The sequence below is a fragment of the Prunus mume genome, linkage group LG1, assembly GCF_029339155.1.
Source record: "Prunus mume cultivar Tortuosa linkage group LG1, ASM2933915v1, whole genome shotgun sequence".
Taxonomy (NCBI): Eukaryota; Viridiplantae; Streptophyta; class Magnoliopsida; order Rosales; family Rosaceae; genus Prunus; species Prunus mume.
This window is the reverse complement of record NC_142698.1, coordinates 9921594-9935904: the sequence shown is the minus strand read 5'-3', so window position 1 is coordinate 9935904 and position 14311 is coordinate 9921594. Positions and strand designations below refer to the sequence as shown.

Sequence of the window (14311 nt, the reverse complement as noted above, 5' to 3'; positions counted from 1 at the left end):
TCGTGTGATCGTGAGCGATCCGACCGTCCGATCCGGACCAAACTTGCAGGACGTGTATCCTAAAGCTTGTGGAACCCATAGGAACTTTCGGATAGTAAAACAGAAGTGGGCCCCGTGGGCCCATTTGACCAAGTTTGGGTAGTTTGACCCTAGGTTGACCGTGAGTCTTCCGAGGTAGTTTTACCTTCCTAGGAGGATTAGAATGACCCTAGTGATAAGTCTTGAGTGTTGTTGAGTTATGTTGATTATGTGGATTAGGATATTAATTTATTGTTTTAAATTGGGGGATTATCGGATGCTATATTGTGGTTGAGGGTTATGCTATATTGGAAATTAATATATATATATATATGTATATATTATAATGCTTTTTGATGGCACTGTGTAAGTACCACTATGTGATGTGATTGTGAGGTCTCACGTGGGTTACGATTTTCAGCATGTTGATAGACCCCATACATGGTGTTGAATTTTCCGGCGTATTGGGAGATTATGTGATGTGATATTATGTTGAGGTCGCACGTTGCATAGGATTTTCCGGCGTGTTGACAGACCCCATACGTGGCGCTAGATTTTCCGCGTATGGGGAGATTATGTGATGTGATTGTGAGGTCCCACGTGGCGTAGGATTTTTCAACGTGAGGACAGACCCCATACGTGGCGTTGGATTTTCCGGCTTATGGGGGGATTTTGTGATATTATGTTGAGGTCGCACGTGGCGTAGGATTTTCTGGTGTGTTGATAGACCCTATACGTGGCGTTGAATCTTCTGGCGTATGGGGAGATTTTGTGATGTGATTGTGAGGTTGCACGTGGCGTCGGATTTTCCAGCGTGTTGACAGACCCTATACGTGGCGTTGGATTTTCTGGCATATGGGGATATTATGTGATTAATAGGGAGATGAATAAATGATTAGGATATTATATTGGGAAAGCAAGACATTTGTGAAAGAACTACGTGTGGCTTGATCCCTTAGTAAGGGTACTTAGGCAGCCTAGGGTAGTGCCTAAGTGCAGCCGCGGGCTATTATGTGTTTTATTTGAGTGTGGTGCGGACCTTGTCGTTGGTCCTGAAACTTGGATGGAAACGAGGCTTGATTGAATAAATCTTTATTATTTCGTTGACCTGAGTGAATGTTGTTAATTTGTGGATGTGATTGTGTTAAGAGGTTAAAACCTCGTATGTTGGTTGTTTGGGAAGTTATTCTATGTTGATTACAGTAGGCGTTCATAAATAAGTTTTAGTTTATATTATGCATTGTTTAATGCATTAATTTAATTATTTGAAGGCCGAAAGCCGTTTATGTGAACTGCATGTTGTTATATTGTGCATGCTGCCTGTTGGGATATTATATGTGTTTTATGCAGGTTGAAATTTTGGGAAATGTTCAAATTACATGGGAGACTGCCAAATTTCTAAAGTCTCGTGCCTTTAATCCTTTTTTTGGAAAAGGAGGATATAGTTGCAGACGTGGGCCCGATATTGGGGTGATGTCGGGAATTTCCACAGGATTCATCTCGGGTTTCGAGGAATTCGGGGCGATTCCTGTCACTAGTCCTCTATAAAGCCTTGTAGTAATTTATTGTTGAATAAATAAAAGGGAGTTTCACTAATACACCCAAAATAGAGGCTGAAATTATAAAAAAACTCAACATGAAAAACACTTTAGAAACATACCTAAAACTCATTTATTAAACACACTCAAAACCCATTTATAAACACACCCAAAAAATATACAATTGTTGATTTTTGGGTTGATTTTGGGTGTGTTTCAATGTTTTAAACAGTGTTGGGTTTTTTTTTTTATAAATTCATGTCTAGGATTGAGTTTATTTATAAATTTGTAAAAAATCACTTTATTGTTCTTCTCATAAACCAACAAGTGGTATCAGAGCTAAGTTCGGTCACCTTGGGTGTAAGGGCCCTCCATCATGTCTATCGCTAGCCAAACTTCTATCCGATTTCCAATCTTTACCAGAGAAAACTATGACTTCTAGAGTATGAAAATGAAGACCTATTTTATGTCTCAAGATTTATGGGACATAGTTGATAGTGACTTCAATAATCCAGAAAATCCAACTGTGCAGCAGCTGAGGCAGCTAAAGAAAGATCAGCATAAGGATGCAAAGACTCTATTTGAGCTGCAACAAGCTTTGGATGACACTTTTTTCAAGGACCATGGGAGCCACAACATCAAAGGAAGTATGGGATACTTTGAAGGAGGAGTTTCAAGGAAAAGTCAAGATGCGTGCAACTAAACAAAAAACTTTAAGAAGAGATTTTGAAAACATTAAAATGAAAGATTCTGAGACCACACAAGAGCACTATGCTAGAGTAAAAGAAATAGTCAATCAATTGGTTGCCTATGGAGAAAAAGTTTATGATTCAAGAATTGTAGAAAAAATACTTATCAGTCTCAATGGTAAGTATGATCCACTAGTAACTGTCATTGAACAGACAAAAGATATAACTAGTTTGTTAGTGAGAATTAATGGGCTCTTTGGAAGCATATGAAAAAAAACTGAGTAGGTGAAATGAAAGTCCAGTAGAAAGTGCCTTCCAGTCGAAACTAAATTTACGGTATCAGAAGTCTAAAGATGATGAAAAAAGAATTGAAGAAAATTCTAGAGAAGTAGAAAATGAACCCAACAATAATTGGGAAAATAAAAGAGAAATTGTGGAGAGGAAAGACTATCCTCCGTGTTGAGTATGCAAAAAGACAAGCCACCAAGAGAAAGATTGTTGGTACCGAGGCATACCAAAATGCTGGTACTGCAAAAGATTTGGGCATATAGAAAAAGATTGCCGATTCAAGAAAAACTATCAAGCTAACTGCATAGAAGAAAATGATAAGTATGAGCATGTACTATGCATGTCCAACACCATCAGAAAAAGACGACACAAATTGGCATATCAACAACAGCGACAATGACTGGAAGACAAAGAAACTGCAGCTCAATTATCAGCTGGAGCAAAGAATATGGCATCAACAAGATCAGAATATCTAGCAATATAGCTCCAAGTATGCATTAAGGATGAGTGTTAAATTTAATGTACACTTGTCTTGACGAATTTAGAAAAATCTAGAAAAAAACGTAGAAACCTCAAGAAATGTTCACCAACTTTGATAAAGTCAAGTTTTAAGACACAATTGTTGTAGGCATTCTAGAAAAATCCTAATAAAAATCTTGTAATAAGGTAATAATGCTATTACATTGTAAACTAGTGACTATGAGAAGAGAGCAAAGTCCACCGACTTGGACAATGGTGGCAGCCTACATCGAAGATGACATTGTGTCGGTATTCTCACATGACAATGTGTGATCGGCTTAAAGTAAACACATATTGTAATGTATTTTGGTTTTCTCGTATGACAGTGTGTAATTGGCTTAAGATACTGCCACAATGACATTCCCGTTGTGTGGAAGTTTTCTCATGAAGGGATGGTGCAGAATTTCTTTCTTTCACATTTGCAATGCCAAGGGTCGTAAGCTGGGTCATACTGCCAATAAGTCTAATAATGTTTCCTTTCGATTCAATATATGCCGAAGTTTGCAATTTCTTCATCTTACTAATACTTGATGGTATTCTTAGCCCAATTACCTTTCTGGAAATGAACCCCCCCACATATAAATGGCGCAAGTTTAGCAACTTGGAAATCCCTCTTGGAAGTGCCTCTATTTTTGTCACCATGATGTTCAAGGTCTGAAGGTTGCGGAGCCGTCCTATGGATTCTGGAAGCTCTTTAATTGGAGTTCCATTCAAATTTAAATATTTTAAATTGAATAAGGACGTTAGATTGTCTGGCAGATTATCAAGTGGGACATCCTCCAAATCTAGAACCTTCAACAATTTAAGGTAAAGGTCAAAAGGTAATTTATTTGAGAAAGAGAATGAGGATACTCCAGTGGCAAAGATGAGAAACGAACGAAGCCGTGATATACCTGTGCATGATCCAATTTCTCCCTTAGTTGTTTGAATTGACAAACGGAGTGCCCCAGTTTCTTTTACTGTTTCACTCCCATCATGTACAGTGCAAAACTTTTCTTTTTTTGCTATAGACAGAGCAATCTCCCGCAAAAGATCATGCATCTTGCATGCTGGGAGGGATCGTCGAGGCCTTTCCTGTAGCATGTTACGAAAAATGAGTTCCATAAGATGGCTATTTGCAACTTCTTCTGGTGTGAGTGTGAGCCCTTCGACATGTTCAACAAATCCTTCTGCGATCCACAATTTAATGAGCCTTCTATTTACGAGCACGTGATCTTCAGGGAAAAGGGAACAATATAGAAAGCATTGCTTCAGTCGGTATGGCAAATCATTAAAACTAAACAACAAGATGCGCATCTTTATAGGTTCTAACAAAGAATTGTTTGTTAGATGCCAACTTAAGCTGTTGTAGACTGTGCTCCACTCTGTGACTTACCACTTAAGGCTACGATCGCGAGTGGTAGGCCTTCACACTTTTCCACAAGTTCCCGAGCTAAAGGCAGAAGTTCAGGTGAGCAAGATTTGTTCTGATAACTTGAGAATGCTTTCATGCTGAAGAGCTCCCACGCATCACCCATTTCTAGCGGTTGAATCTTGTGAACGTGGCTTTCAACTCCAAAAGAAGAGGATGCTATGTCTTCTCTTCGAGTTGTAAGCATGACTTGACTTCCAAGTTGTTTATCTGGAAATGAAAACCTTAGTTTCTCCCAAAGGTGGACATCCCACACGTCATCCAATACAACTAGGTACCTTTTCGTCTCCAAGCAGTTCACCAAAATCTCCAGCAATTCGTTATAACTCATGGCATTCATGTCTGCAGGGACTTCTTCCTTCTTTTCTTTGTGGAATTCTTTGATCAATCTTCTAAGTAAGTCTTCAATCACATAAGACTGGGAAACAGTAATCCACGCATAGCATTCGAAATGTCTCTTTAGAATTTCATCTTTGAAGGTCCTTGCAACTAGAGTTGTCTTCCCCGATCCTCCCATCTTGACCACAGACACAACAGTTTGGCGTTGCTCTTTGTTCATTAGCTATCCCATCAACAAGTTCTTATCACCTTCAATCCCGACGAGTTCATCCTCCTCATGATAAAGAGAAGACTCCGCTTGATTCTGCACCCATCTGCGAATATCCTCAGAAGAAGTACTTTTTCCTTCTACAGCTGCACCACCACCATATCTCTGATTTCGCTCTGTAAAGCCTCTAATTGCCATCACGATTTTCTGTATCTTGTTGGCTATTTTACGCTTATACCAAAGGTGCTTCGGAAACTGAATGGTTTTGTGGATCCACCGGGCAAATCGACCGCCAATTTGCTGCTCGTACACGTGATACATGAATTCATCAATGATGTTTTCAACATCATTGGCCAAGTCTCGAACGCTTCTGATCCACACTTCCTCTACTTGTGTGTGTGCTTTGTTGCCCTCATCAGCATCCGCTAACAAGGCCTTCATGAATTCCAGCTCCCGCTTAATCTTATCAACTTGACCACCAACACCGGCTATGGAGGCTGCTTCACTCTCGAGAATTGCTACAAATTTGCCAATGGAGAGGTCTGCTGAAACTGACGCCATAATGGCCTTATTTTGGTATATGCTAGCTTAATCAAAACAACACATCTAGAATTGATTCTGGGGAGAAATCAACCGGATGTAACACAAAATTTAAAAATCAAAATATGAGGATAATATGGTAAATTTACTTTTTTCATATTAAAAAAATTAAAAATTAAAACAAAATCAGATAATGGGTCCTACTTTTATGGAACATAACTACCTATATTATCTTTTCTTAATTCTAAAAAAAAATATAAAATATAAAATAAAACCAATTGGCACATGCATGAGCATGTGCCAAGGGGCTAGTATAATATAATATAACAATTAAAAAGTTTTAATGTATAAATAACTAATTAAATAATGTTAAATTAATCTAGCATGGCCGCTGTGATTTGGTAGCTGTATGTATAATGTACAGCCACATATCCTTTTCTTGCGCAAGTTTTTTTCGTTTTCCATTGAGTGAGGATATTCATCTTGATGATGAATAGTGGATGAAAACAATATCTTGTATTAGTTTCTTTAATTTTTACCCAATTTTTTAAAATAAAATTATATGATTTTATTATTTTTGTGAAATTGAATTGAAATGAATTTGAGTAGTTGAGTGAAATTTTATAGTTCAATTGAATTTAATTAAGTTGAATGATAGTTTAAGGTGAAAGTGAAGGGAAATATGGTTAGTTTTTATATTTTTTAAATATATAATTGGGGATCCGGGCCTAATTTGGGATATACTCTCTCGATGGGGATAGGGACGGGGATTCCCCAAAATTTCATACAGGAGATGGAGGCGAGGACAATACCATCCCGGTCCCTCTCCCATCTAATGTGTTTTTTTATTTATTTTATAATAATTAATTTTTCTGCACATGTTTTTTCACTAAAATATAGTAATTTAATTCAACTAAACTAACAATACAAGGCCCACATTTTAACAATAAACACTAAAATATTTTAATGCGAACTTTCTTTTTCGTGCGTATTAAAAACATAAAACATAAAAAACACGATGACAGTGGTATATATTTCTATACGTGCAAGATGGGCATGCACATGACGCAACATTGTTTTTTTTTTCTTCCCTTTCTTGAAGGTATTCGACTTATTTCAAAAGAAAAAGAACAGAAACTTTGGGCTCTTGGAAGTGCAGATCTAATTGAGTGGTTGTCCACAATATGCGCTTACTTAAGGATAATTATACTTTATAATGTGTAAAAAGGCGCCGATTGGAGCTGCTATGATGGGCACTTAGGTGTTAGTGGAAGCTGTTATGGAGTCAAAAGGCGTGCATTGGCCGGTTAGATATGTAATAATACTATTACATTGTAAACTAGTGGCTATGAGAAGAGAGCCAAGTCCACCGACTTGGACAATGGTGGCAGCCTACATCGAAGATGACATTGTGACAGTATTCTCATATGACAGTGTGTGATCGGCTTAAAATAAACACATATTGTAATGTATTTTGGTTTTCTCATATGACAGTGTGTAGTTGGCTTAAGATATTGCTACAATGACATTCTCGTTGCGCGGAAGTTTTCTCATGAAGGGATGGTGCAGAATTTCTTCTTCAAGAGATGATGGAAACATTCTGTATTATTTAGCGAACCTGAAGTACAAACGCAACTAACATAAAAGAAAGTACAAACACACCGAACATAAAAGAACCCATGGTCCAGTGCTAAGAAAGTAATCATCGACATACAGCTGCCCATTAATGAAAGCGACAGATGAGAACTCGAATATTATTACATGCAAATTAAAACAGTTCACACAAAAAATATCAAGTGAAATTTATGTAAAGCCGATCAAGATCAGTCTTTGAATATGCATGTTATTAAGTTGGAGGGACCAATATTAATGTTAGACCACTGATAGTTTGTTACTGATCCGTCTATCTGAGATTAACAAGAAGAACAAGTTCTTACCACCCCAAAACTAGGTGAAGTCTTCAATAGTTGGACTTGTTTCGGCAAAATCTATAAGCAGACAAAAGCAACATTGTAATTAACAAACAAAACTTCAATGCATACAATCTAACTTAAAAATGATTTATATGGCTTTACGGCCATTAACAGAGATGTGAATGAGCACAAGTCAATTCAAGGATTAAAGAAAAAAAAAACTTACGTATATCTGCTACATCTCTCCTCGAGGAGCAGCATCTTTGGATGATCCACACCTCCTTCTCGTATGGACTCTGTAAATTTTTTTGAAACATTCTCAAATGTGTATCTTTGTAGTTTAGTAAGGTGCTCAATACCCTTTGGCAATGTCTCTAATCTCAAGCAACTATCAAACTCCAAGCACTGGAGATTTGGCATCACCTCTTTTTCTATAGTTATCTTATTTAAGAATGACAAATTCCGCAACTGCAAATGCCTAAGCTGCACAAAGCCTCTACTGAAACATAACTCTTTCCTAACAAAGGCATTATCGAGGCAAAGATATTGTAGAGCGGGCAATGCTTCAATTTGAGGTAGTAAATCATCTTCGAGTCTAGACTGATACAGAAACATAATTGTGAGAGAGTGGAGCGAACAAAACCAATGTGGTATCTTTTCCAGTTTTCCTGTCAAATCAAGTCTTTCAAGGTAGGGAGGCGGTGAAGACAATGCGTCAACTCGAATAAATTCCTCTCCATCTGCTACCCATAAAAACAACTGGGAAAGGACCTTCATCTCTTGAATTGAGGCACATAGGTCCTTCTCGTCTCTTTCTTTCACATTTGAAATGCAAAGGCTCCTAAGCTGGGTCATTCTTCCAATTAGTCTAATATTGTTTCCTTCTGATTCAAAACTCCCCAAAGTTTGCAATTTATTCATCTTGCTAATATTTGATGGTATTCTTACCCCAGTTACCTTACCGGACCCATCCTTGAAGATGATACGGCCCATAAGTAGATGCCGCAAGTTTAGCAACTTCGAAATCCTTCTTGGAAGTGCCTCTATATTTGTCAAAAAGATGTCCAAGGTCTGAAGGTTGCAGAGCTGTGCTATGGATTCTGGAAGCTCCTTAATTGGAGTTCCTCTCAAATTTAGATATTTTAAATTGAATAAGTACGTTAGTTCTGGCATATTATCAATTGGGGCATCCTCCAAATCTAGAACCCTCAACAATGTAAGGTCAAAACGAAATGTCTTTGAGAAAGAGAATGAGGATGCGCCAGTGACAAAGACAAGACAAGAACGAACTCGTGACATACCTGTGCGTGATCCAATTTCTCCATTAGTTGTTTGAATTGACAAACGGAGCACCCTAGTTTCTTCCATTGTTTCACTCCCATCATGTATGGTACAAAACTTTTCTTTTTCTGCTATTGACAGAGCAATCTCCAGCATAAGATCATGCATCTTACATCCTGGAAGGTATCCGTGATACATTTCCTGTAGCATGTTACGAAAAATGAGTTCCATGAGATAGCTCTTTGCAACTTCTTCTGGTGTTACTCCTTTGACATGTTCAACAAATCCTTCAGCGATCCACAATCTAATTAGCCTTTCGGTGAAGATCACCATATCTTCGGGGAAAAGGGAAAAATATAAGAAGCATTGCTTCAATTGGTATGGCAAATCATTGAAACTAAGCAACAATATGCTCTTCATAGGCTCTAGCAAGGAATTGTTTGTTAGATGCCAATTTAAACTATTGTAGACGTTGCTCCACTCTGTAAGTGACTTCTTAGAAGACATTAGACCGCTTAAGGCTACTATTGCAAGGGGTAGGCCTTCACACTTTTCCACAACTGCCCGAGCTAATGGCAAAAGTTCAGTTGAACAAGATTTGTTAGGGTAACTTGAGAATGCCTTCATGCTGAATAGCACCCAAGCATCACTCTTTTCCAGCGGTTGAATCTTGTGAACATGGCTTTCAACTCCAAAAGAATAGGATGCTATGTCTTCTCTTCGAGTTGTAAACATAACTCGACTTCCAAGTTGTTTATCTGGAAATGAAAACCTTATTTTCTCCCAAAGATGAACATCCCACACGTCGTCTAATACAACTAGATACCTTTTTGTCTCCAAGTAGTTCACCAAGATCTCTAGCAATTCGTTATAACTCATGGCATTCATGTCTGCAGGGACCTCTTCCTTCCTTGCTTTGTGAAATTCTTTGATTAATCTTCTAAGTAAGTCTGCAATCACGTAAGATTGGGAAATAGTAATCCATGCATAACACTCAAAATGTCTCTTTACAACCTCGTTGGTGAAAACCCTTGCAACTAGAGTTGTCTTCCCTGATCCTCCCATCCCGACCACGGACACAGCAGTTTGGTGTTGCTCTTCGTTCATCAGCCATCCCATTAACATGTTCTTATCGCCTTCAATCCCGACAAGTTCATCCTCCTTATGGTAAATAGAGGACTCCGCTTGGTTCTGCACCCAGCTGCGAATATCCTCAGAAGTACTTTTTCCTTCTTTAGCTGCACCACCACGATATCTCTGATTTCTCTCTGGAATTGCTCTAATCGCAACGGCAATTCTCTGCATCTTGTTGGCTATTTGACGCTTATACCAAAGGTTCTTTGGAAAGTGAATGGTTTTGTGGATCCACCTTGCAAATCGACCGCTCCTTTGCTGCTCGTACAAGTGATACATGAATTCATCAATGATGTTTTCAACATCGTTGGCCAAGTCCCGAACGCTTGTGACCAACGCTTTCTTTACTTCTGTCTGTGCTTTCTTGTCGCCATCAGCATCCTCTAAGAAGGATTTCATGATTATCAACTCATGCTTAATCTCATTAACTTGATCACGAACACCCGCTATGGAGGCTGCTTCGCTCTCGAGAATGGATACAAATTTACCAATGAAGAGGTCTGCTGCAACTGACGCCATAATGGCCTTATTTTGGTATATTCTTAATCAAAAGAACATATCTGGGGAGCAATCACTCTGTTAAAAAGTGCTCATTTATCAATCTACACAATTCTAGGAAAATTAAAAGTAAAATATTGATGAGGGATATCGGCTTCACGTCGCAAAATATCCTAGATATACAAGAAAGCATTTGGTAGTGCAAGCCACAACACGTGGCTAAGAATGGTGGAGATATCCCAAGTTTCTGCCACAAGACGGCAACAAAATTCTATACATAGACTTGACCTCTCCTACCACGTAATCAAGCACAAAGTGTGAAGCCAAGAGCTAAACCACTAGAAGGCAACATAGGCTACTCCCTGGTGTACTCTCTCTCCATTCTAATAAAATTACTTTTGTTTCTATTTTAAAACCCTCTCAGTTCTTCTAACTCTTTACTCTTGGCCTAAACACTAACCCAAACACTTTATAACCCCTTCACACAATCTAACACAATCATATGCTTATTCGAAAAACCATTTCAGTAATACAAAATTTAGTGAAAGATTTACTGCTAAATGATTGGTTTGAGTGAAGATTAAAATACATGGTTTGAGGAGAGGGTTGAACAACAATAAAGTTCCATTGTGTGGTGGGTTGGTGAAGATTAAAATACATGGTTTGAGGAGAAGGTTGAACAACAATAAGTTCCATTGTGTGGTGGGTTGGCTCAGATGCACGAGAGAGAGAGAGAGACATTATTAATTATTTCTTAAAAAATGTTGTTAAGCATGACCAATGTGAATGAATGCCATATGAAGAGAAATTGAGTGACAGGACACGTGGTTGTTTTTGAGTGGCAATATTACCAGTAAGACAAGACAGTGATTAAACAATTTCTCCAATTAATTTAATATTAATGATGATTACTCCATATGATGCAATGTATTGTCCACTTCCTTACCTAAGAGCAAGTCCAGCGCAGGACTTGGCCCGGGGGAAAGGCTGCCCGACGCAGCCCGAGTTTGCTCAGCGCAGGGCCCGTGAGCCAGTTTGGTGGCGGGTCCCACGAGCCCGAGGAAGCCCAAGGGCAGTCTTGCCGGCCGAAGCCCGAGTTGGTCGAGGGCGCCACGATGACGTTAGCGTGACGCGACACCTCCAACGGGCGGGTGCCACGTGGCGCGACGGGACTCTCCGATGGATTTTTTCCAGAAATCCGACGGTCCTCGTTTTGGCTAAAAATTGCAAAAAAAATCGAAAAAAATCTGAAATTTTTTTAAAAAAATATCCAAAAATTATGTATTTTTTCTCTATAAATACCTAACCATTTTATTTACTTTCCACACTAAAATCTTCATACAATTTCTTCTCCATCCCATATTTTTTACTCTTTACTCACATTATTCACTTTCCACACCAATTCTTCATACAAACTTTTCTCCTTCCAATTTTTTTGTTCATCTCCACTCACATTTTTCACTTCCACACCAATTCTCCATACAAACTCTTCTCCTTCCAATATTTTTTACTCTCTTTCTACTACTTTCCATTTGTATAAAAAAACAAATGGCATCTTCTATTGAAGTCGGAATCTCGTGGTCAACGAATGAAGATATTGCGTTGTGTCAATCTTGGGTGAACATTAGTCATGACCCTATCACGGGTAATGAGATGAAGTTTCATCACATGTGGAGCAAAATTCATGGAGAATTTTGTCAAAGATCGGGTTCTATTCGGACCGAAATGGCGTTGTCTAGTAGATGGAAACTTCTTAATAAAGAGTTAGGGAAATGGAGAAATGCCTTGACAAAAGCAAAGGCGAACATTCAAAGCGGTCAAAATTTGACCGATGAGGTAAAATATTTATAATTGCCATTTTAATCAATTCAATGTCACTTTTTTATTTATTGCATATTCTATTTGTTTTTCTTGCATAATTTTTTTTTCTTGGTGCACCTTTAATTTGTCTATATTTTCTTGCATAATCAATTTTATTTTTGCATTTCAAAATAGTTTATATTTTCTTGCATAATAATTTTTGTTTCTTGCACTTCCAATTATTTATTTTTAATAGATGGTACAAGCACAAATGTGGTTCGGTGCCATGGGGCAAGGCAAAAAAAGTTTCGTGCATTTCCAATGTTGGGAAATTGTGAAGGATTGTTCGAGATTCAAAATTATTCCCACCGGTCCGCCGGTTGTGATGAATGAGACGCCACTCCACGATTCAACATCAACCGATTCTCCATTGGACTCCCCAATGGAAACGGAGTCACCATTTGTGCCACGTCCGCCAAGACCTATTGGGAGAAAGGCGGCAAAGGCCAAGAGAGGGGCCACTTCGACCAATGATTGTGTACAATTATTGGAGCAAATAGCTAAGAGCGCCTCACTAAGAATGGAGAGAGACTTGAAAAGAGATGAAATGGACAAGGCACGAGAGGAAGCATTTGTTCTCCAACAACAAATGGCACAAGAAAAAGACATAGAGGATAGAGAGATTAAAATCATGGCTATGGATACGAGCCATATGTCTCCCGAAACAAAGGCTTATTGGAAGCTACGACGAAGAAATGTGATGAGGAAAAAACTTTTCAATGACGACGGACCTAGCAATACGGATTGGTTAAATGATGAAAACCATTAGGAAGCAATTGAAACACCTTTGCCATATGTTGTATTGTTGTATTGTTGTATTATCCTTTAAGTTGTTGTATTGTTGTATTATCCTTTAATTTGTTGTATTGTTCCCTTATCCTTTAATTTGTTGTATTGTTCCCTTATCCTTTAATTTGTTGTATTGTTCCCTTTTTATTCAATCAAAAAAGCATTAAATTAAATGACTATTTATTAAAAACATTTGAGCATCAAAACAAATATTAATTCAAAAAAACCTTCATTGATTGCAAACAACACACAAAACAAACCATACATAAAAGCATAATAATAAAAAGCCTAATTCCAAAAAAACCACACACAAAATAAAGCATAATTAAAAACAAAGCATAATTCCAAACAAAGCACTAATCTTGACTTCATCCATTGTGATTGCCTTTCATCTCCCACAAGTGCTCGATCAAGTCACGTTGACGTATCTCGTGAACATATGAAGATTGCATTTCTTGATACCGATCAATCATGGGGTTGTTGAATTGACCATCCCGAAGTATGGGTTCGGGCTCCAGTGGTAGTCCATTTGGTCCAATCGGCCTTTCATATATTCTTGTCAACGATGTGTTCATTGGATCGGGTTCAAACACCTCTTGAGCATCATAGTCATACTCATCCTCCACAATCATGTTGTGAAGGATGATGCAAGTCATCATAATACTCCGCAGCACCTCCTCATCTAGCATCCGAGCAGCACCTCTAATAATTGCCCAACGAGCTTGCAAGATACCGAAACACCTCTCCACGTCTTTCCTGTAACCTTCTTGAAAGGAAGCAAAGTTTCTTTCCTTCTCGGATTGGGGATTCGGAATTGTTTTCACGAATGTCGTCCACCTAGGATAAATTCCGTCGGAAAGGTAGTACGCACCAGAGTAAACGGTATTGTTGATTTGGTACGTGACTGGGGAATGACCTCGCAATACCTCATCGAACACTGGGGATTGACCAAGGACATTGAGGTCATTCTGAGAACCGGCAACCCCGAAGAAGGCATGCCAAACCCAACAATCGAATGAAGCTACGGCCTCCAAAATTATACTTTTTTGGCCCTTCCGATTCCCGTACTCCCCTTGCCAAACAGTAGGACAGTTCTTCCACCGCCTGCATACAATCGATGCTTCCAATCATTCCTGGAAACCTCGGGCCTCGCCTTTTTGTAGAAGCCGTTGCAGTGTCTCTTGGCGTTGGTTTGCGAAGGTACTCCCTCGTGTACAAATTTTCCACTGCATCACAAAATCTCACCAAGCACTCTAGGACAGTAGATTTTCCCATCCTTGCAATCT

The 14311-nt window shown here is 38.6% G+C and overlaps 1 protein-coding gene, 1 long non-coding RNA gene and 1 pseudogene across 3 annotated transcripts; 1 reads left to right on the top strand and 2 right to left on the bottom strand.

The window, feature by feature from the left end:
• Positions 1–1454: 1454 nt before the first annotated feature.
• Positions 1455–5732, bottom strand: LOC148920980 (disease resistance protein RPM1 pseudogene; annotated as a pseudogene).
• A 1328-nt stretch (positions 5733–7060) lies between these two features.
• LOC148920979 (disease resistance protein RPM1-like) lies at positions 7061–10731 on the bottom strand. 2 transcript variants are annotated; one of them, XM_089054552.1, is made up of 3 exons: positions 7690–10436; positions 7488–7538; positions 7061–7168 (listed from the first exon to the last, which is right to left on the bottom strand). In XM_089054552.1, the coding sequence occupies exons 1-2, from the start codon at positions 10395–10397 to the stop codon at positions 7511–7513; spliced, it is 2736 nt and encodes a 911-aa protein (XP_088910678.1). In that variant the 5' UTR covers positions 10398–10436; the 3' UTR covers positions 7061–7168; positions 7488–7510. The 2 variants fall into 2 exon arrangements, with proteins under 2 accessions (XP_088910678.1, XP_088910681.1); XM_089054555.1 differs by lacking the exon at positions 7061–7168 and having other exon boundaries at positions 7175–7538; positions 7690–10731.
• A 1225-nt stretch (positions 10732–11956) lies between these two features.
• LOC148920978 (uncharacterized) lies at positions 11957–13149 on the top strand. Its single transcript, XR_016121910.1, has 2 exons — positions 11957–12212; positions 12433–13149. It is a non-coding gene; the product is annotated as an uncharacterized LOC148920978 (long non-coding RNA).
• Positions 13150–14311: the final 1162 nt, after the last annotated feature.

Excerpts from the sequence above, each read along its gene's own strand:
- LOC148920979 (XM_089054555.1), bottom strand. The coding sequence starts at position 10,397 with ATGGCGTCAGTTGCAGCAGACCTCTTCATTGGTAAATTTGTATCCATT. Across the intron at positions 7,539-7,689 it reads GAGAGATGTAGCAGATATAC|ATTTTGCCGAAACAAGTCCA; the intron begins GTAAGTTTTTTT and ends GTCTGCTTATAG.